This window comes from Rattus norvegicus, chromosome 1 (genome assembly GCF_021556685.1).
Source record: "Rattus norvegicus strain SHRSP/BbbUtx chromosome 1, alternate assembly SHRSP_T2T, whole genome shotgun sequence".
NCBI lineage: Eukaryota > Metazoa > Chordata > Mammalia > Rodentia > Muridae > Rattus > Rattus norvegicus.
This window is the reverse complement of record NC_141534.1, coordinates 48,968,147-48,992,810: the sequence shown is the minus strand read 5'-3', so window position 1 is coordinate 48,992,810 and position 24,664 is coordinate 48,968,147. Positions and strand designations below refer to the sequence as shown.

General features: G+C 47.8%; 2 protein-coding genes across 23 annotated transcripts in view; one reads left to right on the top strand and one right to left on the bottom strand.

The window, feature by feature from the left end:
• Ezr (ezrin) overlaps positions 1 to 2,564 on the top strand; it is a 43,649-nt gene extending 41,085 nt beyond the window's left edge. Inside the window, exons 11-13 of the mRNA NM_019357.1 lie at positions 93 to 185; positions 1,281 to 1,532; positions 1,696 to 2,564. Of these exons, the coding sequence (NP_062230.1) occupies positions 93 to 185; positions 1,281 to 1,532; positions 1,696 to 1,860 (510 nt within the window). The 3' untranslated portion in view covers positions 1,861 to 2,564. The remainder of the gene's footprint in view (positions 1 to 92; positions 186 to 1,280; positions 1,533 to 1,695) is intronic.
• A 499-nt stretch (positions 2,565 to 3,063) lies between these two features.
• Sytl3 (synaptotagmin-like 3) overlaps positions 3,064 to 24,664 on the bottom strand; it is a 70,397-nt gene continuing 48,796 nt past the window's right edge. For 21 of the 22 annotated variants that reach the window (XM_087580850.1, XM_087580928.1, XM_087580875.1 and 18 more), the window contains 8 exons: positions 24,223 to 24,357; positions 18,195 to 18,373; positions 12,806 to 12,908; positions 7,867 to 8,037; positions 6,399 to 6,504; positions 5,657 to 5,753; positions 4,480 to 4,685; positions 3,064 to 3,363 (listed from right to left, as the gene is read on the bottom strand). In XM_087580850.1, the coding sequence (XP_087436976.1) occupies positions 3,254 to 3,363; positions 4,480 to 4,685; positions 5,657 to 5,753; positions 6,399 to 6,504; positions 7,867 to 8,037; positions 12,806 to 12,908; positions 18,195 to 18,373; positions 24,223 to 24,357 (1,107 nt within the window). In that variant the 3' untranslated portion in view covers positions 3,064 to 3,253. Of the gene's footprint in view, positions 3,364 to 4,479; positions 4,686 to 5,656; positions 5,754 to 6,308; positions 6,505 to 7,866; positions 8,038 to 12,805; positions 12,909 to 18,194; positions 18,374 to 24,222; positions 24,358 to 24,664 lie in introns of those variants that run through there. The other variant, XM_087581010.1, reaches the window with a different exon arrangement.

The window sequence follows — 24,664 nt, the reverse complement described above, 5'->3', positions numbered from 1 at the left end:
CCAGGAAGGCCGTACATTCTTGTGGGCAAATGTTGCTTCACCAATGGACTCTGCCAGAACGATTCAGCATACCCTTTTACCCTCCCTTGTAGGCTGCAGAGCTGGCAGAGTATACTGCCAAGATTGCCCTGCTGGAGGAGGCACGGAGGCGCAAGGAGGACGAGGTGGAGGAGTGGCAGCACCGGGTGAGTGAACCCCAGAAACCAGGCATGGCCCTGGGGTATTTCTTAGGAGGGTGCACCTCTGGGGGCTCAGCTGCAGGCCACATCACAAGTTTCTGGAACCTCTTACAATCCTCTGAGGATGCCTTCTCTGTTAATGAGGCAGAAATCCCCAAAGGAATGGCCTTGACCCTGTTCACGAGGTAGAGCAGCACGCTGGCACTGGATTAGCCGAGGAACAAAGGGCCCACTCATTCCTTCCCCTCACCATGTCCCTCTGTCCCACGCTCTTCAGCTGTGATCAAACACCCCTCACCGGGGACTAGCTTTGATTCTAATTGCTTGGGTACCCCTGCGGCGGGGTCATAGACCCTGAAGTGACAGTGGGGGTATACTGGAGAACTGTGGAGGTTTCCATGACAGCCCGGGCTCCCAGGTCTGTGACTGAACGCTCACCTTTGAGCCTGCTCCCTGAGGGAGCAGCATCCAGTGTGTCGTCTGCCTTGTCTTCTTTACAGTGCCAATCTGTAATAGCTGAAATCCTGAGTCCTCTCAGACAGCCCAGGCTTCCCCTGTGTTCCTGTAGCCCCAGGACGTTAGAGGGCCTAGGTGTGATTCTTAACAAGTACTTAGCACTAGGCTCAGAGAGGCCCCTCTCCACGTGTCCTTCTGCTTCTTCGGGTCCCTTTCTGGGTCTGCCCTGGACCCGTGTCTCCCTTCTGTACCTTGCCTTCTCTAACCTACCTCAAGCAGAAAACTTAGGATTTGGGGAAAGTGCTCGTTGTAAGAATATTAGTTAAAGAAAGCCGTTTATAAAGCAGTTGTTCGTTAGAAAGGGGTGCGGGTTGATGAGACTTGGTCTGGGGCCCAGTCAGAGCCAGATACATGTAAAGACTTCACACGGTGGCACTTCCAGTAGCTGGAGAACATAGGCAGAGAGACATGGTGCTCTAGGGTGTCCAGGGTCTGGAATCTTGATTTTTCTGGTTGCAATGTCACTCTTGCCAAGAGCCAAGGGGAGGCAGAATCCCCGGGCTCCTTGATGACAGACCGTGCCACTTCCTACACGACGGGCTGTGCAAAAGAGTTCTCACGTGACCAGCGTTCTCCTCTCCAAAGGCTAAAGAGGCCCAGGACGACCTGGTGAAGACCAAAGAGGAGCTGCACCTGGTGATGACGGCTCCCCCGCCCCCACCCCCGCCCGTGTACGAGCCCGTGAATTACCACGTGCAGGAGGGGCTGCAGGATGAGGGAGCAGAGCCCATGGGCTACAGTGCCGAGCTCTCCAGCGAGGGCATCCTGGACGACCGTAACGAGGAGAAGCGGATCACCGAGGCAGAGAAGAACGAGCGCGTGCAGCGGCAGCTGCTGGTGAGTGGGCAGGGACACGAGGCAGTATGCGGGACTCCACCCCCTGGTACCTTCTCCTGCCCTAACCTAACATGGCCGCCTCTCCTCTCCAGTCCGTGCGGACTGGAGCCATGACCTCACGTGGTAGGCAGGTCAATAACAGATAACTTGCTTCCTGTTTCAGACTCTGAGCAATGAGTTGTCCCAGGCCCGGGATGAGAATAAGAGGACCCACAATGACATCATCCACAATGAGAACATGCGGCAAGGCCGGGACAAGTATAAGACGCTGCGGCAGATCAGGCAGGGCAACACCAAGCAGCGCATCGACGAGTTTGAGGCCATGTAGAGGCCAGGCCGGGACCAAGGGCGGAGGGCACCTCACAGCAGGCAGGTGTCACTCTTGGCTCTTTAGTACTCTATAAGTCTAGAAACCCCCTTGCCGTGTTCCAGTCCCTTAAAGAGCAGGTACCGGGCGATGTTCTGCCCCAAGACCCAGTGGAATCCTCCCTGGTTGCTTCCAATAGTATCACATAGTGCCAAACAGGCCAGATTTTTATGACAGTTGCCGAATCACTTCCCGTTCGGAGCAGGGATTCGGAGGGCTGGCCCGAATGACGCGATTCAGTGTCACTGGGGATAATAATAGCACTGTGGCTCACACACGGGTGCCATACTTTCTCTAGTTTTACAATGAGCTCAAATCGATTTTGTTCTTGATTTCTATGAAGGATCCATCTCTGTGTGTTGAGGGGTGAAAATGATTTTGAAATTTGAGTCTTAAAGGACGCCCCCACACAGTCTCCTTCCTCCAGACCGCTGGCAGAGTCTCCTGCGGTCCCTCAGAGTGTACGGTACAGGACTCTCCGATACAAAATTCTCATGCTTACCCTGTTAGCATTCATTGTTGGACTGATACACCTAATGATCTTCTATAGAGAATAGTATTTATATATAAGCGATAATATGGGTTTGTAACATTAGTTTTAAAAAGGGAAAGTTTTGTTCTGTATATTTTGTTACCTTTTACAGAATAAAAGAATTCAACATTAAGAACCATGTAATCACGACACTTGATCTGACACGGGGGCAGGTGGGAGACCGATGACCGTGGCAATCGCCGCTGTACAAAAATGTTAGTGGGTTTTGTGCATGTAAAACGCACACTTCAACTTCCTGTCAGTTCTTCACTGAGAGCAGTCAGACTCTAGCCCCGAAGGGACTCAGGCCTGTTTATTGTGAACAACTTGTTCCTGTTTTCAGTTTGTCTTCCTTCCTTGAGCCGGACTGTCCTTTTTGGTTGTGATGTCCTGTGCAGGTCACTCCGCACCAGATTTACACACAATAAAAGTTCTCCAAGGCTTTGTGTCTGATTGCATGGGGGATGGGAGAAACCTCTCGGAAGCATAACTAATCAGAAAGGTGTCTTCCCTGCTCCCTTCACTGGGAGACTTGCCACCAGGGAGGAGGCAGACAACATTCACCTTTATTTTCCTCTGAAGCACATAAAACAAAGCTAACATTTTTGTTAATAAATGCTGGGAGTCATGGGTGCTGTTGAACATTTATTGAAATCAGAACATTTCCACATCTGTCGGCAGTAGGCTCCCCGACAGTAATCTTTCTGTTTCCTAACCACACACATAACTGTAGTCGGTTGTTGGTGATCAGGTGGTTCTGATTCTGCCATGATCTCACTTCCTGTTGACCTTTGTGGGTCTGCAGTCGCCTTGGGCTTCACCTCAGTGCAGGATGAGTGTCATGTCCGTCCATAAGTTGGGGCTGGACAGGACTTTCTGCCACTGAAGCTTGGACTGGGAGCATGAGTCGGTACAGCCCGGGGCACCTCCCTCTGCAATGAGAGAGTAGGTGGATGTGACTGCCACTTTGTGCGCCTTAGCCTTTAAGCGAGTTCCCAGGAGAAGCCTGTTCTCGCCCCCACCCTTGCACAGGTGGGATCCCTCCCAAAACCTAGGTGTCCATGCTCTAAATCAGTGGTTCTCAACCTGTGGGTCAGGACCCCCTTTGGGGACCAAATGGCCTTTTCACAGGAGCTGCCTAAGACCACTGGAAAGCAGATACAGATAATCCAGCTCATAACACTAGCAAAATGGCTGTATGGAGTAGCAATAAAACATGAGGGACTGTGTTAGAAGGCCACAGTTAGGAATGCTGACAGCCACTGCTCTAAAGGGAAGGGAGGTGGACTCAGGCCTTCAGTTCTTCCCAACAGAGTCATGGAAGTTAATTCTGAGACTGGAGGTGGTCTGAGGGTCCCAGGGGTTGGTTGGTTGGTTGGTTGGTTGGTTTGTTTGTTTGTTTGTTTGTTTGTTTGTTTGTTTGTTTTCCAAGGAAGGGGTTTCTCAGAGGAAGGATTTGCTTAGAAAACATTTGCATTCCAAGGAATCCAACCTCACGTCTTGTTTAGTAATTCCCAGCTGGCAGTGTTGAGAACAGTGCAGGTGACTGGGGAGGTCTTGTGTGGTACAGGGCCCTGCTGAGAACCGAACCTGCCTACTCCCAATAGAAGGCTGACCATACAATGTCAGCAACCCCCTGGTGAGCCAGTGAATGGTGCCCTTGTCTGTCCCCTCAGTGATGCCCTTCCAGGTGTATGCTTGTCTGGGTTAAGATATTTTTCCTACAAAAATAATCCTCTTGTGATTGACACGAGGGACAAAAGTAAACCCTGTCCTTTGCCTGTTGTGAAGCCTGAAGCTTTTGTTTCTTTAGCTGATCTAAATCTGATTGAAATTGCTAAAATACTTGGCTGTATTATCACTCTCTTGCAGAGTTAGACCTGGACTTGGGGATTCCCGTTAGGACAGGGTAGGGCAGTTTCAAAGCCAGCTAAATTGTTTCCACATCAGAAACAGAGATCTGTGTTGGGCAGTCACTAAGGGCATAAACCTGTGGGTTTTTTTCACTGAACCTCAGAGACTGACCCACAAAAAGTGAACAGACTTACTTGAACCAAGCTTGGCTTCCCCCAGCAGACGATCATTCATACCAAACATGGCCTGGTCCCAGACAGTCAGCTCCAAGGTGGACTGTCTCAGCTGAGAGCTGCTCACACCATTGAACACGAAGGAGTGTTTCCACTGGGGACAAGCCTGCTTCTTCAGTACTGGGGACTTCACACGCAGCTTTTGTTGGTCTGGCAGAGTGAGACAGCTGAAGGGGGAAACCAGAACCTTGAAGCCACAGTTCAGCATGTAACCTTCCCCGAGGGTACACGGTCTACGCTGATCTAGGTTAGGATCCCAACGCCTGTCCATGCGCTTTCTCCCTAGAAAGTTCCTATTTCTTTTTAGGGCTGGATCCCACATCAGATATTTAGGCTGAGTTGGAATTCTGTGGTATATGGTTCTCACTATGATGATCTCGTGGCCATGCTACCATGAAAGCCAGTGCCTAGGGACCAAGGGTCTGTATACAAGTGGCTTCATTGTGCCCCATTGTCAGAATACATTACAGAATGTATTCTGTAAATACATTCAGAAAATTCAAACTTGCCATAGGGCACACACATTCGTAGGGTTCTGTCTTGACAAACCACCATGTTTTTAATGCTTCAGTGGCTAGGGGGGTTGTCCCGCTATGATTAGTGCTTTGAGGACACTAGAGTGCCTGTGGTGACTAAGAATGGCCCAGAGTGACCATACGATGCTTAACACAAGAGGAGGTGCTGAGCTAGGGGAATGGTAACGGATTTCAAAACAAATGGCTGATATTTCAAGAAGCGATGAGGTCTGGGTATCCGGTCACAATGTTATCCCCAGTCAAGCCTCAAAACTAAATCCTATTTCTTAGAAGTCATGGTCCTTAAAAACATGCTACATTCCATTTCCTTTTATAATCTTTACGTTTTATAACCTGTTTTGTGTATGTGTGCACGTAAGAACTAGTGTGTGTCACACGCGTGTTGGTCACAGAATAACTAGCAGGAGCTGGTTCTCCCTCCTCTGTGTGGTTGGTTCCAGGGGACTGGACTCCATCAGGTTGGGCAAGCGCTTTTATCCACAGAGCCATCTCACCACACCTTGTTTAGATTTTCATAGGAAAGCTAAAATGAATCCAAATGGCCTATTCTTTTGGGTGTTTTCCTACATCATACTCATACTCACCAACACATTAATACTTACCCCTTAACAAACGAGTTTAAGGTGCCATCTGACCTCACCGGTAAATTCTTGGCTCCCAACACAACCAAACACAGTTGACCATTAAGTGCTAGCTGATCTGTTCGGAAGGAAAGTCACACCTATGTATAGGTGTGTATGCAGCATCGACACCCAGAAAACAGTAACCCCTAAGGAGCCGCAGCCTTCAAGCCTTAGGAGAGCTCTCGGACGTGAACAGGCCAGGAAGGTGGCAGTTACAGAGGACTGGGGGAGCCCAGGGCGGGGGTGGGGGATGCAAGCTGACTGTAGCTCAGGGAGCAGTAATCAGCCGTTTGGTGTGTTTCTGGCCCTGGGAGCTCCGATCAGAATGTCCTATTCCTGTCAAGGTCACCACACTGCCCTTTGTCATTCTGTGTTCACTACCCTCATAGCATGTACAAACCTTGCAATATCTAAGTTAAATACATGGAAGTTATGCCCTTGGCCCACTCCGTCCTGATCCCTGAGCCTCCAGCTCCTAGTGCCTCTTGGTTCCTGAAGAGCCAAGCTGACTTCTGGATGCACGCTTTTGCAGTGTCCCCTTTTACCCACAGGGCCACCAGAGGCCTTGCCTGTTCTGCTCGCCTATGCTCCCTCAAGTCAGTGTGAGTTCCAGTGTGCGGGATCAGTGGGCAGTGGGAAATCTATTGCCTACCTCAAACTGTCCTCAAGGCTTTGGGGACAGTAACACAAACAGATGCTCAAGGGGCTGAAGGTCACCAACCTTCTTGGGCCTCCTGGAGCATTCTCGGTCCCACAGGAAGGACCAGTTTGGCCCGAACAGCAAGTTCTCCATTAGTCTGAGGAATATTTTCTTCATATTTCTCAGCCTGAGGGTGAGAGGCGGAGGTCAGAAGTGGGATCCTTCCCGTGGTACCTCAGAACCACTCAACCGTACTGTGCATTTTGTCCCAACTCGGTCCATAAATGTTCCAACCCCCACATACCCTCCCCAAGGCCCAGGGGTAGGATGGGCATGTTTGGTTGACTAGTCTTCTGCCTGTACTGACGTCCCTGCTACCCTCAGCCCCTCAGCATGGGAGGAACAAGCCACTCCCTCACAACATCAGAAGCCACCGGAAATAGCATGCCTCCAGGAAGCCTGGCCAACAGTGGGCTTGAGAACAATCACGGTCCTATCTACCAAGCTCGCTCTGAGTCAGAAGGATTGGAGTTACCCTTCTGTGCCAATGTCTCCTTCAGGCACTGAGGGCAGAAAGCGTTGCAGACCGTGTGTCTGACGCCGTAGGCGAGACAGTTCTATAAGCCATGGGTGTCTAGCCCCTGTGGAGACACCGTTTGTTTGGTCCACAGAAATGGCTTCTCTGGTCATGGGTAATTTTGTCAGAAAGTGGATGAAAAGCCCAGAGAGGGGGTGATCCTGGCCCTGATGGGCCTTCCATCTCAGGTGGGAAGTCTACTGAGAGGGAGAGTCATGTCTGCCACTACCAAAAGCTGCTCTCTCAGGGTTCCAGGACTCCCAGAAGCCTGCATGGGCCAGCCACCATGTAACCCACAGGTCCTTGGGTGCCAACTGGGACAAGGACCCTCAAGGTCTAGAAACCAAGTACCAGCCCCTGAATGCCACGGGGCTCCAGCCCGTGGACATTCATTCCTGTTCAGTGATGGGATACTACTCTCTCAGCGGGCATCAGGTAGGGTGACTTATCTTGGCACTCTGCTGCTATCCCATTCGACAAAGAGGCTGAGCAGGATACCCATGGGTGCACTAGCCAGGTTCGTGCTGCCAACGGGGAGGGGGCAAGGTGGAAGGGGACTTATCCGCAGGAACATGAATGAGTTCATGGTGACTGGGCGTGCTCAGCCCCTGCAGTAGGTTGAATGAAAACTGTCACTCCATCAGTTCAGGAATTTAAACACTTGTCCTCAGTTGGTGGTAAGCTTGAGGAGGTTATAGAGCTTTGGGGATGTGGAGCCTTGTTTGAGGTGCTCCACAAACACCTGGGGTACTCTATGATAGTCTGAACCCTCAGCCCACATCTAGTTTGCCCGCTCTTCCTTCCGCGTGGCCTTGAGATGTGAGCACCAAGCTTTCTGTCCCTGCTGTTTACCGCCATGGCTCCCCACCATGGTGGACTCTCCCTGTGGAATCATCCAAATAAACACTTCCGTCACTTGCTTCTGGTCATGGTGTTTTATCACTGCCACAGAAAAGTAACAAAAAGACACACCTTGGCCCGAAGAGGGTACCATCTGGCATTCTGTGCCGCACTGCCCTCAAAGTCCCATGTGGCCAGAGGAAGGATCACTTCTCCGAGGAACACCCTCCGGGCTAGGGTACCTAGGTGCCACACAGAGACCTGCAGCCTCCGGGTCGCCAGCTGCGCAGGGTCCACTTGATACTGCAGATGTGAGGACAAGGTTGTTAGCCGGGTCCCCTAGAACCACCCCCAGGCCTGCACAGGCTGAGCCCTGAGACTTGACTGCAACCAGAGTCCAGGTGTAGCCAGGGTGGGCCAAGTTGCTTGCATCCAATGGTCAAGGCTCTTTGCCTGTGCACCAAGCCCCTTGTATTATTCTCACCCCAACAGCACAGTTCTCATCCCCTCCCGCCCCTATTCCCACCGGACACCCTTTCCTATTTCTCAGAACGTGGCCAGGATGAAGGAAATCAAACCAGGAAGTGTGTCAACACAGGATTTGCCCTTCCACAGGGCCACCCTGCACCAAACCAATATTAGCCCAAAATACTAAAAATCAGACTTGATTTCTAAAAATGCAGTGGGACCATAACTGGATAGATATAAAAGACATGTTTGACACTCATCAAGCCCAAGAATACGTCCCCAGTACCACAATAAAATAAATAAGCAACTGAGTGAATGACTGAGTGAGTGAATGAATGAGTGAGTGAATGAGTGAGTGAGTGAATGAATGAATGAGTGAGTGAGTAAATGAATGAATGAGTGAGTGAATGAATGAGTGAGTGAGTGAATGAATGAGTGAGTGAGTGAGTGAATGAATGAGTGAGTGAGTGAATGAGTGAGTGAATGAATGAGTGAGTGAATGAATGAGTGAATGAGTGAATGAATGAATGAGTGAGTGAGTGAATGAATGAATGAATTAATGAATGAACAAGCTTCCTTGCCAGCATGTTTACCTTGGATAGAAATGTATGTGAGTAGAAGGTAGAACAGAGATCAGGACTGTAGGTGACACATGGCCCTTCTGAAGGCTGTGCTGCCTGCCACATGGAGCACTCCACCTCAGCCTCTGAAAAGCCAGATTTCAGTCCGCACACTGTGCTTTTTCTGACAATGAATACAGAGGGCAAACTGCCGGGCCCTCTTGTACCACGCGTCTTTGGCCTCCACTAACACAAGTGAGGTCAAGACCAGGAGGCATTCATTCAAGGAGGGTGTGGCCCTCAGCCTGGAAGCCATCAGTGGTGGGTGGCACAGAAACCCACACAACCAGCCCTGACCTCTCATGGTTGACCTTTGTGACATACTGCCTACCCTAGGGTTGTGGCACGCTGTGGGTGCACGTGCGCTCTGGTTGGGTTTCGTGGCCTCTTTTCCACTCTCCACACCTTTCTTTCCCTTTGAGGGACAAGCTGGGAGGGAGACAGGAAATAGAACACTGTCTGCATTTGCACCCATCAGTGGTAGTGATAGGTGCTATTCCCCAATCCCACCCTCCTGGCTGGCCTTCTCCTCCCTCTGGGATCTATGTGGCTATATGGGTCTAGTCACTCTTAAGCCATTGGCTATCTCACTGTGTAACCCTGGCTGGCCTGGAACTCACTATTAGATTAGGCTAGCCTCAGACTCACAGAAGTCACTTGTCTCTGCCTCCCACGAGCTGGGATTAAAGGTCTGTGTCACTACACTGCCTGCTCTATTTCTTCCTCTGTCAACCAACCAACCATATCATCCTGCCTCCTCCCTCATTAGTCAATTAAGCCCTGACCGCAAGGCTGTGCTTGCTGCCCTGTGAGAAACTGTTCCACAAAGAGTTAGCTACAGGGCCATGGTGGAATGGGGTCATGGTGATGCCTGAGGGCCATTCCCTAAGCGCTCACCCTGCAGGCGCTTCTTGGACTCCCTGAGACACAGAGGCATTTCCTGGATCCTCAATGGCTACTCACCCCTACCTGATGGACAGGACTACTCTCCCCAAGTAGCTTAACTTACTGGTCAGACAAGAACTAGTTTCCATTGTGAGATGCTCTCCAATGTGGCCTGAAGCTGCGATAGACAATGGGGTCTGACATCATCAGAGAACAAGAGTAGGCAAGGACCAAACACCCAAATCTCCTGTCTCCGTTCCCCTCAGATTCCCACTCGGAGTGTCTCAAAGGGGGTCGAAACTTTCCCTGAACCCAAAGGAGTCCCCAAGAAATGTTCTGTCCAGAAAACTGTGACGATTGAATTTTAGAGACTCAATTTGTTTGTAGGAGTGTGTGTGTGTGTGTGTGTGTGTGTGTGTGCAGAGTACAGCATGTGTATACTGTGTGTTTGTGGTGTGTGTGTGTGTGTGTGTGGATGTATAATATATGATGTGCACAGTATGTCTGTGGTATGTCTGTGTGTTATAGTATGTATTTGTGTAGATGTGCAGTGTGTGTGTATGTGTGGGTGTGGGTGGTGTGTAGTGTATGCTGTATAGAGTTTGTCTGTGTGCCATAGTATGTATTTGTGATGGTGTATGTGCATATGGGGAACAGAGACTGACAGTGCCTTCCTCAATTGCTCTCCGTTTTCTCTTTGGAGACAGATCTCTCAGCTGAGCCTAACACTGTTTGACTGGGCTGGCTGACCACTGAGCTCCCCTGCTTCTATTCCCAAGCACTGAGGTTATACACACGTGTCATGACTGTCCTTTTACGTGGGTGCTGGGTCCTTATGCTTATGTGGCAGGTGCCCTACCAGCTCAGCCATCTCTCTGGCCCAAGCCTCAACTCTGGTATACACACTTACCGCAAGATGAGGTATGATCAGGGTGGAATGGTTGTCCACTCACACATAGAGGAGGCTCTCACAGCCATCTTCCCTTGGTTTTACAAACCTCCTGGATGCCAAACCCAAATGGAGGTAAAGCACTAGTTCCTTCCACTTTTTTTTTTTTTTTTTTTAAAGATTGACTTGGAACTTACAATATAGACCGAGCTGGTCTTGAACTCCCAAAGACCTGCCTGCCTCTATCTCCCTAGTGCTGGGAGATTAAAGGCAGGCACTACCATGCCTGACTGCAGGAGTTTCTTCAAGAATGTTTGGTCTTTGTTAGAACACTATAAAATTAAGTTAAAGACGTTATCCTTTCAGATTGACCTAAAAGGTTCCCAAAGACCACAGATCTTGCGTGTAATTTAAATAAAAGCCTTTTTAAGTTGGATTTTATAATCAAATACTTATCTAAAATAGTTCAGGCCTAATTTCTTGGGCCTCTTTAGTCTTACACAGAATACCGTATTAGACTTATGATGACTATTTCAATATCAACCCAGCACATACATTTTTCAAATGTCTCAGGCGAGCAGTCAGCCTGCAGCCCCGGCTGCAGTGATCTGCACGTGGGTGGCCAGCAGAGTGGAGTCTGTGGGATCAGGGCATTTCGGGCCCTGCCCACACCTGCTGAGTCAGAATCTGCAATTTAAAAACAAAACATGGGATTCCTCCCCCCACCAACCTTTCCAGGACAGCCTCTCCATTGTGAGTTCCTGCTAAGCGTCTTGAACTCCCATTTGAGTCTCATTTCCCATTGGCAAGTGAAGAGTCGAATACTACCCTCAGTGTGTACATGAAGCAGCTGGCCAGAGGGAGACCAGGAAACAATGGCTATTATTATTATTTAATGAATTCAAGGCGCTGTTCCAGCCTCCATATGGCCCCTAACTGCCACTACTTGCCAAGTAAGGCAGACAAAGCCCTCTTTCCTTGATGGTGCCAGACAGCAAGACTTTGGAGCAGCCAGCCCTGACTGGGGTTTCCTTAGGTCCAGGTTGCCCATGGCTGGAGCAGCCACAGCCCATGGTGGGACTTCCTCCGAGATTCCAAGGCTCGCTCGCCCTAAAGCATAACCCTGTTTCTTTCTTTTTTTTTTTTAAAGATTTATTTATTTATTATTTTATGTATGTGAGTACACTGTCCTCAGACACACCAGAAGAGGGCATTGAATCCCATTACAGATGGTTGTGAGCCACCATGTGGTTGCTGGGATTTGAACTCAGGACCTCCGGAAGAGCAGTCAGTGCTCTTAACCACTGAGCCATCTCTCCAGCCCCCCATAACCCTGTTTCTTAATAGCACAGAAAATAACAATTCAAGTGATTCCTTTATAATTTTGTCTTATCTTTGTGTGTGTACATGTAATATGTATATGATGTGTGTATATGACGTCTGTATGCTGGGTGTGTGGGATGCCCATGGCATGTAGGATGTATATCTACATACAAAGTGAGTACATGTGAGTCCAGGCATTTGCCTGGGCACCTATGAATGTCAGGAGCAGTCTCATCCTTTATCTTCCACCTTGTTTGAGATGGGGTCTCCTGTCTTGCCACTGTGTCACCAGGCTAGCTGGCCAGCCTGCTTCTAGGGACTCTGTCTCCACCTCCCATCTTGCTGTAGGAGGCCGAGATTGTACCAAATGGCACAAGTCTGGCTTTGTGTGGATTCTGAAGACTTTAACCTACTGAGCCATCCCCCTGGTCTATAATTTGTTCCTTCATAAAAATGACATATTTTTCATAAAAAGAAGAAACCTATGGCTTTCATCTACTCCAATATAGAGAGAGGCACTCCTGCGAAGACTGAAACCCAATAGCTTCATCCCAGAATCCTCTGCTCGTGAACACTGCTCTGATACTTAGGCAAACGTTATAAGACAAACCAAACTTTCAAATCGTCCTGTGCCCAATTGTTAGCTTGAGATTTGCGTTTTCTTAGAAATCGCTAATCCAAAGCTGTTTTGGAGTTTGTCAGAGTCCAAAGGCTGATGTCTGTGTCCTTTCAGTTGGGCACTGATTGACAGAACCGTGAAGAAATGTACAGATGTCTGCAGTTCTGTGTAACTGACTCAAGCATTACAAGAGGCATGCTGGACTCTGACCTTAGGCCCAGCCCAGGGTGGGGAGAACTCAGGAATGCTTTCCCGCCTGGCACGAACCTTCAAGGTTTCTTCGAAAGTCGGGTCCAGAGTGTTCTTTTGAACTCGTGTCTTGCGTTTTCCCTGGGAGGACCTGTCTGGCAGCAGGTAGGTCTTGACATACCTAGTGGGCAGAGGCAGACGGACAAAGGGAAACCTCAACATGGGGTAGACAGAGTCCAAGGGAGCAGAATGCAGCACCAGTGGATTCTCTGCCCTGCTTCCCTACTGGACCTTGAGTCAATGGTCAAAAGCCAGTGCATTCTGGCTTAAATGTGTGTGTGTATGCGTGTGGATGTGCATCTTAGTTAGGGTTTTACTTGCTGTTGACCAAGGCAACTCTTATAAAGGACAACATTTAATTGGGACTGGCTTACAGGTTCAGAGGTTCAGTCCAGTGTCATCAAGGAGGGAGCATGGTAGTGTCCAGGCAGGCATGGTGCAGGAGGAGCTGAGAGTTCTACATCTTCATCTGAAGGCTGCTAGGGGAAGAATGACTTCCAGGCAGCTAGGATGAGGGTCTTAACGCTTTTTTTTTTTTTTTTTTTTTTGGAGCTGGGGACCGAACCCAGGGCCTTGCGCTTCCTAGGTAAGCGCTCTACCACTGAGCTAAATCCCCAGCCCCGGATGAGGGTCTTAAAGTCCACACACACAGTGACATACCTGTTCCAACAGGGTCACACTTACTCCAATAGGGCCACACTTCCTAATAGTGCCACTCACTGGGTCAAGCATATACAAACCATAACAATGTCTAATGTCTTTCTTAATTGTCCTTAGCATTACTATTGGTATCATCATCATCACCACCACCACCATCATCATCATCATCATCACATCACCATAACCACCACCACCACCATCATCATCATCATCACATCACCATAACCACCACCACCATCACCATTACCATCACCACCACCGCCACTGCTGTTGGGTCTCTAGACTGATTTGCAAGCCCCAGAGCTCTTCCTGTCTCTATTTCTGTATCGCTGAGATTGCAGGTGTGCATCAACACACACAGCTTTTTTTTTTTTTTCTTTTCTTTTCTTTTTTTCCGGAGCTGGGGACAGAACCCAGGGCCTTGTGCTCGCTAGGCAAGCGCTCTACCGCTGAGCTAAATCCCCAACCCCCACACACAGCTTTTTAGGTAGATGTTGGGGGGTCCAAACTCAGGTCTCCAGGCCTGCAGAGCTGTTTGGTGACTGAGACACCCCACTATAGGCCAAGTGCTATGTGAGTAACTTCTGAGTCACAGGGCTTTAGCCCAGGCGTTGAGCATGTAACCTTGCGGGATGTCCTTAAGACTGCAGGTAAAACTCCTTGACCTTGCTCATCAGGCCCTGCTTCTAGCATCCACCTCAGTTCCTCACCTGCTGCTTGAGGATAAGCGCAGAACCAGATGTTCCAAGTGTGTGCCGGGGCCCCTTTCCACCTCCACCCATTGCTACCCTTGAGCCCTCAGAGCCTTAAGGAGCTGAATGGAAACTCAGGGTCCTCAGAGACTGAACTTCCAACTATGAAGATCCTGTTTTTTAACCCATGGAAGTAGAACTACTCATCTACACTCCCCTGTGACTTGCTTTTGTCAACACTGAGATTAGGAGCCTGATCCCTTCGGTTTCTCGCATGCCATTACTGTGTTAGTTATCCACACACTGTATTAGTTACCACGACTCTTTAGACTCTAAGGATTCTTTATGTCTTAGTTTTTGCTATTCTAAATAAGCCTATATTGCTGACACATGCATGCAATGGGCACAAAACTGGAAATGACAGGGTGTACGCTAATAACCACTTTCCACTGGGCTACATCCCCAGGCCATAAGTATGCTGTCAGTTTTAATAGATCAGGCCAACTCCAATCTCTTTAAAATAAAAGGGACTATTTAGAAGCCAGGCTTGGTAGCACATGTCTTTAATCCCACCATCTGGGAGGCAGAGGCAGGGGCAGAGGCAGAGGCAGAGGCAGAGGCAGGGGCAGAGGCAGAGGCAGAGGCAGAGGCAGGGGCAGGGGCAGAGGCAGAGGCAGAGGCAGAGGCAGAGGCAGAGGCAGAGGCAGAGGCAGAGGGGCAGAGGGGCAGAGGGGCAGAGGGGCAGAGGAGCAGAGGGACAGAGGGACAGAGGGACAGAGGGGCAGAGGGGCAGAGGGGCAGAGGGGCAGAGGGGTAGAGGGGCAGAGGGACAGAGAGGCAGAGGGGCAGAGGGACAGAGGCAGAGAGGCAGAGACAGAGAGGCAGAGAGACAGAGGGGCAGAGGAAGAGGTAGAGACAAAGAGGCAGAAGCACAGAGGCAGAGGGGCAGAGGGAGAGGTAGGGACAGAGAGGCAGAGGCACAGAGGCAGAGGCAGACAGATCTCTGTGAGTTCAAGGTCAGCTTGGTCTACAAAGCAAGTCCCAGACAGCCAGGGCTGTTACACAGACGCACTCTGTCTCGAAAAACAATCAAGTCAACAAAATAAAACAGAAGAAAACAAAAAGAACTATTTGGTTTCACTCCTTAGATTAGTATTTATCTTTTTTCCTTATCTTGATAAATTAGCTACATGTTTTCCAACATCACTAACCTTTACAAAGAGCCTACACTGGGCTATTTACTTTTTTTGTTTTCTGTACACTTCCTATCCTTAAAATTAACTTGCTCTTTCTCAAATATTTTAAGGTTAAAGTTTAGATAATTAATTTTCGGTCTTTCTCCTTTGTAAATATAAACATTGCTTTGACTAAATGCCTCAAATTTGGAAGCATGAAAGTCAGGGGATGTTTTAGAACCAAGACTATACCAGATCCCTGGGGCTATGGTGTCCACAGAGGGACAGAGGCTGACACCAAGTGATAAGGGGATCTTTATGAAAAATTGTAATCACTATGTAAGTTTGCATTTTGAGGGGTAGGCAAGACTGAGGCGCTATTGAAGGCTTCAAAATGGAGGAGAGTTTGATTAGCTCATCAATCCATTGCTTTTCCTACCATCACTTGCAAGTTAGTAATTGAAACAGTTTAGAAGGGAAAAGTCCTCGCCTTATGCCACACCATAAAACTAATTCTTCTACTTCTGAGATGATTTGAGTGATCTAAGTGCACGCGCCACACACACACACACACACACACACACACACACACACACACACACACACGTTGCATTTGGATCCTGAGTCCTAAGTCCAATTCCTAGCAACCACATGGTGGCTCACAACCATGCATAATGGTATCATATGCCCTCTTCTGGTATGGAGGTGTACAAGCAGATAGATCACTCATACATTAAATAAAAACAATCTTTAAAAAAAAAAAAAAGCTTAGAAAATTCATCACACCAAATTCTCTCCAAGAAAAGTCATCACAAATAACCTAGAAGGAAGAGTTGGAACAAGTCATGCAAACAACATACAGAACAGAAGCAGAATTTTTAAAACCCTAATTTAAACAAGAGATCCAGTATATTTTAAATAGGGTTTTAACTAGGGCTGAGGTCTAGTCTAGCTGAGCAGTGGGGTATGTGCCCAGCACGCATGGGAAACAAATCCACAGAGCTAGGTGGACTGAGTACAAGTTAGTGATAGAGGATGTGCTTTGCATGCATGAGGTCCTGCATCAATCTACACATGCGTGTGCACTCACGCACGCATGCACACACGAACATACAATGCATGCATGCACACACATAAGTGCACACACACAAACAAACAACAAAACCCAAACTAAACAAAACCATGGCCCAATGATACATCTCTGCAAGTATCATCTTTTGACGATAGTGATATTTTTTTTTTATGTCAGTGGGGAATTTTTAAAACATGCTTTTATGAAGGGCTGGAGAGACAGCTCAGGGGGTTAAGAGCACTTGCTGCTTCACAGAGGATCTGGGCTCAGTTCCCAGCACCTACACAGTAACTCCAGTTTTATGGGGTCCCATACCCTCTCCTGGGGTTTTGAATGAGAATGGCTCCCACAGGCTCATATGTTTGAATACTTGGTCCCCAGTTGGTGACCCTGCTTGGGAAGGATTGGGAGGTGTGGCTGTGTTGGAGGTGTGTCCCTGGGGGCAGGTTTTGAGCTTTCAAAAGACTTGTGTCAATACCATCTTTATCATTCGATCTCTCTCTCCCTCTTTCTTCTCCTTCTCCCTCCCTCGTCCTCCTACTCTGACCTGTGGCTCTGGGTCAATATTCGAGCTCTCAACCGTTTCATCATAAACTCTGACCCTCTGAACTGCAAGCCTTGGTCATACTGCTTTATCACAGCAACAGACAAGCAGTTAAGACACATGGGCACTGCACACATACATGTGGCACACACACACACACACACACACACACACACACAGGCAAAACATCCATACACATAAAAATAGATCTTCGAAAATTAAGAATTGCGTGAAGGAAGATGGTCATTATTTTCCTGTATGAAATCAAACTTCCAATACCCTTTTCTGAAGGTCCCTCCTCCCCACTGATTGGCTGTAGCACCTTCGTACACATTGAATGTTTCCGTTCCTAAGTTTCACTCCTCTGTTGGAATTTAACTCCCACGTGATTACACTTGGAGGTGGGGCCTTTGGGAGGTGGTGGGGTATGAGGGTGGCTCTGGTGCAATCCAATCTGTGCTCTTATAAAGAAGTCCTCAGAGAGCGGCCCTTCCCCGCTTCTCCCAGGGGTTGCTGGCACAGATGTCCATCTGTGAATCAGGGAGCTGGTCCTCACAGGACCTCACTAGCTTTGTGAGCACCAGGACTTCCCAGCATCCAAACCAGTAAAGGTCGCTGTCTCAGTCTCCAGCCCTCTGTGACAGCAGCTCAAATGTTCTAAAATACCCCTTGAGCATCTGTGGTGGTTTGAATATGCTTGGCCCAGGGAGTAGCACTATTAGGAGGTGTGGTCTTGTTGGAGTAGGTGTGTCTCTGTGGGTGTGGGCTTTAAGACCCTCCTCCTAGCTTCCAGGAAGCCAGTCTTCTCCTGTTTGCCTTCGGATAAAGATGTAGAACTCTCAGCTCCTCCTGTACCACGACTGCCTAGATGCTGCCATGTTCCTGCCTTGATGATAAATGGACTAAACCTCTGACCCTGGAAGCCAGCCCTGATCAAATGTTGTCCTTATAAGAGTTGCCTTGGGGGGTTGGGGATTTAGCTCAGCGGTAGAGCACTTGCCTAGCTTCCCCAGCTGCGGAAAAAAAAAAAAAAGAGTTGCCTTGGTCGTGGTGTCTGTTCACAGCAGTAAAATCCTAAGACAGCATCCAAATCCCCATGTATGCTAAGGTCAGTGAAGCCAGACTCTGACACCATATTGACCAATCTTTACCCCTGCATGAGCAAAAGTACTATCAAAGTGTCACCGCTGTCCGATGCCAAAATTCCAATTAAAAAACAAACAAGCAAAAATCCGACAGCCACAAGGAAAATCTAACAACTTACGGATTGCACTTCCTTCTCTTGTCTTCTCCGTAGGCGAGGTTCTTACAGGTCTTGATGCAGATCTCTAAGGAATGGCTGTTAACGCAGTAATGAATGGCAAATTCTATTTCTCCAGTGACATTAGCGTTGTCAAAATTACCCATCTCCGTGCAGGTACTGTTAACGCTAATTAAGCTTCCCTGAAATCAATGGCAGACATAATAAATTAACTTCACAGCTAAGAAACACTTTGCAATTCAACTTTCATGATAAATCACAGCTCACGTGGGACACGCACCTGACTCGTGTTAAACCGATCTTCGTACCCCCGCCCCCTGCACTTGGCTAACCTAAGCTGCCACCTGGTGACTCCTAAAGCAATGGGGTATCTTTGCCAGGCCTTGTCTCGTCACATCTCAGGCTGGGAATAAAGGTCATCCCATCAAAGCCTTTATGGTGAGTCACTGGGATGGAGTAAGCCAGCTCATGTGCCATTCTGTAAGCGTAACCCTTGTGCTAGGTGGTGTCCCTGGCTGGACAGCAGACTGTAAAGCAGCGGACGGTGAGGCTGAAGGGCTGAACGTGGGAGTCGGAAAGAACTGGGCCCCAGGGCTGACCCTGCTACTCACTGGCCGTGTCAAAATCTAACAGAGAAAAATAATACTGATCTCAGAGTTATGAAGAGGACTACCTGAAATGTCTTAGGAGGGCGGACTGCAGAGATAATGATAAATTATATTTAAATTTTATGGGCACCTAAAATAAAAATGAAATTACCGTCAGATATTAGAGCAGTCTAAGCTTAAATGACGCACGAAGGTGTGTGCGTACCATCGGGTGCCTGTGCCTCAAAGATTAATTCATCTTATCACTATTACATTTACTTAACTGCCCCACTTAGGATGGAGCAGTCCATCTTGGCAAGTCGGCTTTATAGAAACAGTGAAGCCTAAATAATGTCCCTTCTAGTCCCTAACTGGCTCCTCCGTACTCTAAAACGCTCTTGAGAAGAAACCGAGAAAGCCCACAACAGACAGCCAGGACTGGCAGAGAGTGACAAAAACCACACCAAACATCTCAAAGGTCCTGGAACCTGAATTAACTAATGCCAAGAATATAACCAGAATGCAAAAACAACAACAACAACCACAAAAACCCAACAACTTTAAAACTGTATACATTCAAGGACACACGGGGACAGCAAGAATGAGCGAGGGTTAAAAAACGAAGACTGGGGAGATACGGAGAGAGGTTGTTAAAGAAGAGAGACAGAAGGAAGACAGAACAGCAGAGTTAAAGACTTCTAATCGTCATGACGTTTGTACTCAGCGACAAAGTGCTTGCCTACAACGCAGAAGGCCCTGGGTTCTATGCCCAGGACTGGGAAAACCCCAAGGAGCCCCTGGCCTAGGAAATCAGCCCAGAAGAAGTACTTTGCCCTCTGAACAAAGCTCTTCGGAGGCGGCTGCTAATCCTCACACAGAGGCCTTGTCGGGGCTCAGGTCTGTTTTCCCCAGAACATTAGCTGCAAGCCTTGAGCAGCAAATGGAGTCAACCTAAAGGTTCCGGCCAGAAAGAGCAGTGAAGATTGGCTGCCTGATTCCTGTTAATGCCACAGGCACTGTCTGTCTTAGACACAAAAGCCAACTCTCATCAAAGCAAAGAACGCCCACACGTCAGTGGTCATGGATCTCACTTGCCAGGGACCCCCCACCCCACCCCACGAAGGCCACAAGGTCATCTGCTATCACCTCAAGCAGAGTCCAGAGCCTGTCCACCTCCCAGAGGCAGAAAATCTAGGAAAATTACAGCTATGAATTTTTTTAAAGTAATAAACTCCAATCACCAAGAACACATGGAAAAGTACTACAAAGTAGGCTAGTGGGTGACAGGCAGACTTTCACCCTGGCCTGAGCCCCAATGGCTGTGCGGTCTCTAGCAGATTCTTCTCCTCGTATTAGTCCTCCTGTCGAATACAGGCTGCTTCGAAGCCACCTCTCAGTCAACTTCAGTTTTCTTTATGGTTTTATTAGATATGAACTATCAGGCCCTTCAGAATATTCTACCTTATTTTAGTGTTCACATAGTTCAAAGCATTTTATGTGTGTAGGAACCACAGTCTGTTTTCTGTTTGGCTGCTGCCAAATTTCCAAAACAATTATAAGCAACCCTGCCCTGGACATCCATGGACACACATTTGGGGCAACATCCAGGGCACTCTTTAAAAATATTTCCTGTCTATTAAATTATTCAGGAGAACCCCAGAGCTAGGAGTGAAATGCAGAGGTAAGGGGTGTGTTTGGCAAGCACGAGGCCCTTGTGGCGGAAGCCAGGAGAAGACACCTCAAGGCTTTTGGGTACATGCGTACATCTCCAACTGCCTCCAGGGAAGATGTCACCACTTCTGTTCACCTCGTTCTCAGGTGCCTGATGTGCTGGGTTTTGCATTTTTTAGATGTCATTAACATTACCCCAAAATAATATTTTGCTTCAATTTTTCCCTGATTCCACTACTCGGGAGGTTGGCTAATTGTCTCTATGTGCTGCCCATCTCTGTGTGTAAGTGGAGACTTTGTAAGCCTTTTCTAGCCCAACTCCTTACTTCTCAGAGTTGTGAATTCCTCCAGAAAGGGTCGAAACATCTTTAGACAAGAAATAACAAAGTGGTTATTTGCCTTATGGAAGTTTGAGTCCCTTAGGCAAACACTGCTTTGGTTTAAAAGAAAATGTTAAGACAACAATCTAATCTCACCATCATAAATTTGAAGGGTACGGGGCTGGGGATTTAGCTCAGTGGTAGAGCGCTTACCTAGGAAGTGCAAGGCCCTGGGTTCAGTCCCCAGCTCCGAAAAAAAGAACCAAAAAATAAAAATAAAAAAAAATTTGAAGGGTACACACCAGAAAAAAAAAAAAAAGAATCAGAAGGGAAGAGAACGGAGTTCCTTGTTGAGTTTAATCTGAGAGACTATCCTTAAAAAAAGAAAAAAGGGCCACCACATTGTCTCCCTCCTCAGTGTTGTGGCCCTAACTCTTCCTAAAAACACCTTTTAAAATTCATTTCTTGTATAATGTTTATATATGTTATACATATGTGTTCGTGTGAAGGAACACATGCCACAACACACACATGAAAGTCAAGAGGACAACCTGGGTGCTGTTCCTCACCATCTGCCTTATTTACCCCAGGCTGGCTGGCCTTGAGCTTTTGGGGCAGTCTCCTGTCTCCACCTCCCATTTCACTGTAGGGATGTTGGGATTACAGACACATGCCACAGCACCTGGCTTTAAAGAGCACTGCTCATCAGGATTATAAGTTTTACCCACTGAACCTCTGCCCAACCTTAATTCTTGAAGGTTTTCCAGGCAGGGGTCAGCTATAAGGGGAGAAGAAAGAAGGACGGTGCAAATAAAAAAAAAAAAAAAAACAATTCATACAAGAGCTCAACGAGCCTGTGGTCCTATCTGATATCCCATGATCCCTGGCTTAGTTGACCTCAAGTCCCAAAGCCCCTGTATAATTCTAGTAAACCATCTGACCCCCAGACTCTCAGGCTGCTGAGTTGTAATACTGACTAACAATGCCCACCACAGGGTCACGTGACAATGTACGGGATGAGAAGCTATGGGTGCAGGACACATAGTCTGGTAGTTACCAAGGGTCACTTGAATGACAGACACTGCTAAGAGGGCTTGGGAATTACACTCTCATGAACAGCTGGTGAAAGGCAAGAAAGTGAAGTACATTCTACGGAGAAGATGCTAAGGAGATGATAAACTTGGAGCTTGAAAGGCCCGTGACGAAGCTGGAAGAAGTCCCTTAATGGGCTGAGTCTGCCACTGGTGCTTTGCTCTTGGCATCCCACCTTCTGGAATCATGAATTTCTACCATTTTCAAATTACCAAGTCAGTGGTGTTTTGAGATAGCAACACAAAACAGATGAAAGTTACAGTTAACTGAGGCCTCACTCATGTCCCCTCATCAAATTTCTAGGCATATGGTTTTGTTTAGTAAATGAATACATAGTTGATCCCCATTCAGAATCTAGAATCTAGAATAGTTGATCTCCATCCAGAATCTAGGATCTGGAATAGTTGATCCCCATCCAGAATCTAGGATCTGGAATAGTTGATCCCCATCCAGAATCTAGGATCTGGAATAGTTGATCCCCACTCAGAATCTAGAATCTAAAATGATTGATCTCCATCCAGAATCTAGAATCTGGAATAGTTGATCCCCATCCAGAATCTAGAATCTGGAATAGTTGATCTCCATCCAGAATCTAGAATCTGGAAGAGTTGACCCCAGTCCAGAGTCTAGAATAGTTGATCCCTATCTAGAAACTGAACAGATTTTAAACATTATAAAGCCATCTTGAAAAAAGGAATAAAATAGGAAGTCTTATACCTCAAAACTTACAAATAAGACAAGGTAGTCTAGGCATGAAGACAGACCTGGTGACCAGGGGGAACTGAGTCCAGAACAGGGAGCATGCTCATAAGACTCGGTGAGACAAAATGACCAAGTCTTTATTGGAAGGATAGTCGTTTTAAAGGGGACACTGTGTTGACTAAATAGCCACATAAAATTAACCTCAACCTGTGCGTCATACCAAATGGCCAGTCAGGGGACAGGTGAAAACATCAACAAAATCTTCTTACTAAAGCGTCTAGACAGAATAGGACACTATCTTCACAGCCCATGAAGATATAAAACACAGGAACACCCACAGAAGAAAATCTTGATAAAAGAGACCATCAAACCTTAAAACACTTCCACTAGTAAGTGTTTAATACCTTTAATCCTAGCACTTGGGAGGCAGAGGGAGGGAGACCTCTGTGAGTACCAGGACAGTGTGGTCTACATAGGTTAGAGGCCAGCCAGGGCTATATACAGAGACCTTATCTCAAGACAAAACGAAACAAACTTTAAAACTTTTTCTCAAGACACACCACAGTTTTGTTACTGTTCTGGTTTGCTTTCTGTTGCTATGATAAAATCCACAACCTAGAGCAGCTTTGGGAGGAGAAGTCTATTTTAGCTTCTAGGCCATAGTCCATCGGAAGAGGGCATGGCAGGAGCTTAAGGCAGGAGCTTAAGGCAGGAACCAGGAGACAGGAACTGAAGCAGAGGTCGTAGAAGCACACTGCCTGGTATTTTGCTCAACTTGCCTTCTGATACAACCCAGGACCACCCACCCACAGGTAACACCACCCACAAAGGACTGGGCCCCTCCTTTGGATATTTGTCAAGAAAATGCCCAACAGACTTGCCCATGGGCCAATCTGATGGAGGCAGGTCCTCAGTTGGGATTCCCTCTTTTCAGATGACTCCATTTTGTATCGAGTTGACAAAAACAAATCTGCACAGTGACCGATCACCTTCTGAAGGTATACAGATGTTCTCAACAAGGTGGTATTTTTAAAAAGGTAAGAAGCCAGCCCCAACCTATTTTCAGGCGTTCCTTATCTCCAAACCTAACTGAAAATCACCTCCAGGCTCTACTGTTACCCTCTGACTATAAGGAAACAGTCTAGTCCTTCCCTGTGTCTTAGATACTTACCTATTAATATCACCATGACCGAGACAACTTATGGAGGAAAGTGCATAGGGGCCTTACAGTTTCAGAGGGTGAGTTCATGACCATCTTTACTGGGAAGGAGCATGGCAGGAGGCAGGCAGGCAGGCAGGCAGGCAGGCATAGCACTGGAGCAGTAGCTGAGAGCTTACATCTGATCCACAAGTGTGAGGCCGGGAGAACTAACTGGGAATAGCACAGGTTTTTGAAACCTCAAAGATCAAGCCAGTGACACTCCTCCTCTGACCAGGCCACACCTCTTAATCCTTCCCAAACAGTTCTACCAATGGAGGACCAAGCATTCACATGGCCCTATGGGGGCCATTCACATTCAATGTGCCACACCTTGTCTACCGGATCCTGTCTGGTTGGTTTTCTTCCCTTTTGCTGGGGATTCAACACAGCTACTTCTCTGGGCCCTGATATCTCGATAACCACACATCTTATATCAACAGTATTGGGACTAGACTCACATGTCTCAAGCCTCCAGAGAAGACAGTGCTGTGTGTTGGACTGGATGGAGGAGTGTCTTGCTTCAAAACAGGGCTGGGAGGGTGTCTGGGATCTTCTTGATGGAATGCTTTCAGAATATCGGGTGTGCTGGTCTTCTGGAGAGAGTAAACACAAACATCGTAGCCTTCATCCCCATCTGACTCAGAGTTCAGCAAACCCGGCCAGCAGGCAAGCCCGGCCTGCATGTGTGAACTGCTGTCTCTTACACACAACCTTCTAGTGCTTGAGTTGGGAGACACGTGTTTGGATTTTACACACCCTATACACCGGCAGGGCCCTGAGGCAGAGTCACTGGGGGTCGTCGTAAGCACTTGACAGGTGGGCTGTTTTGGAATACAAATAGTGTTGAAGAAGTTTTAATTCTGCTTCTAATAGTGATCATGACAGGTAACTATGTGAAAT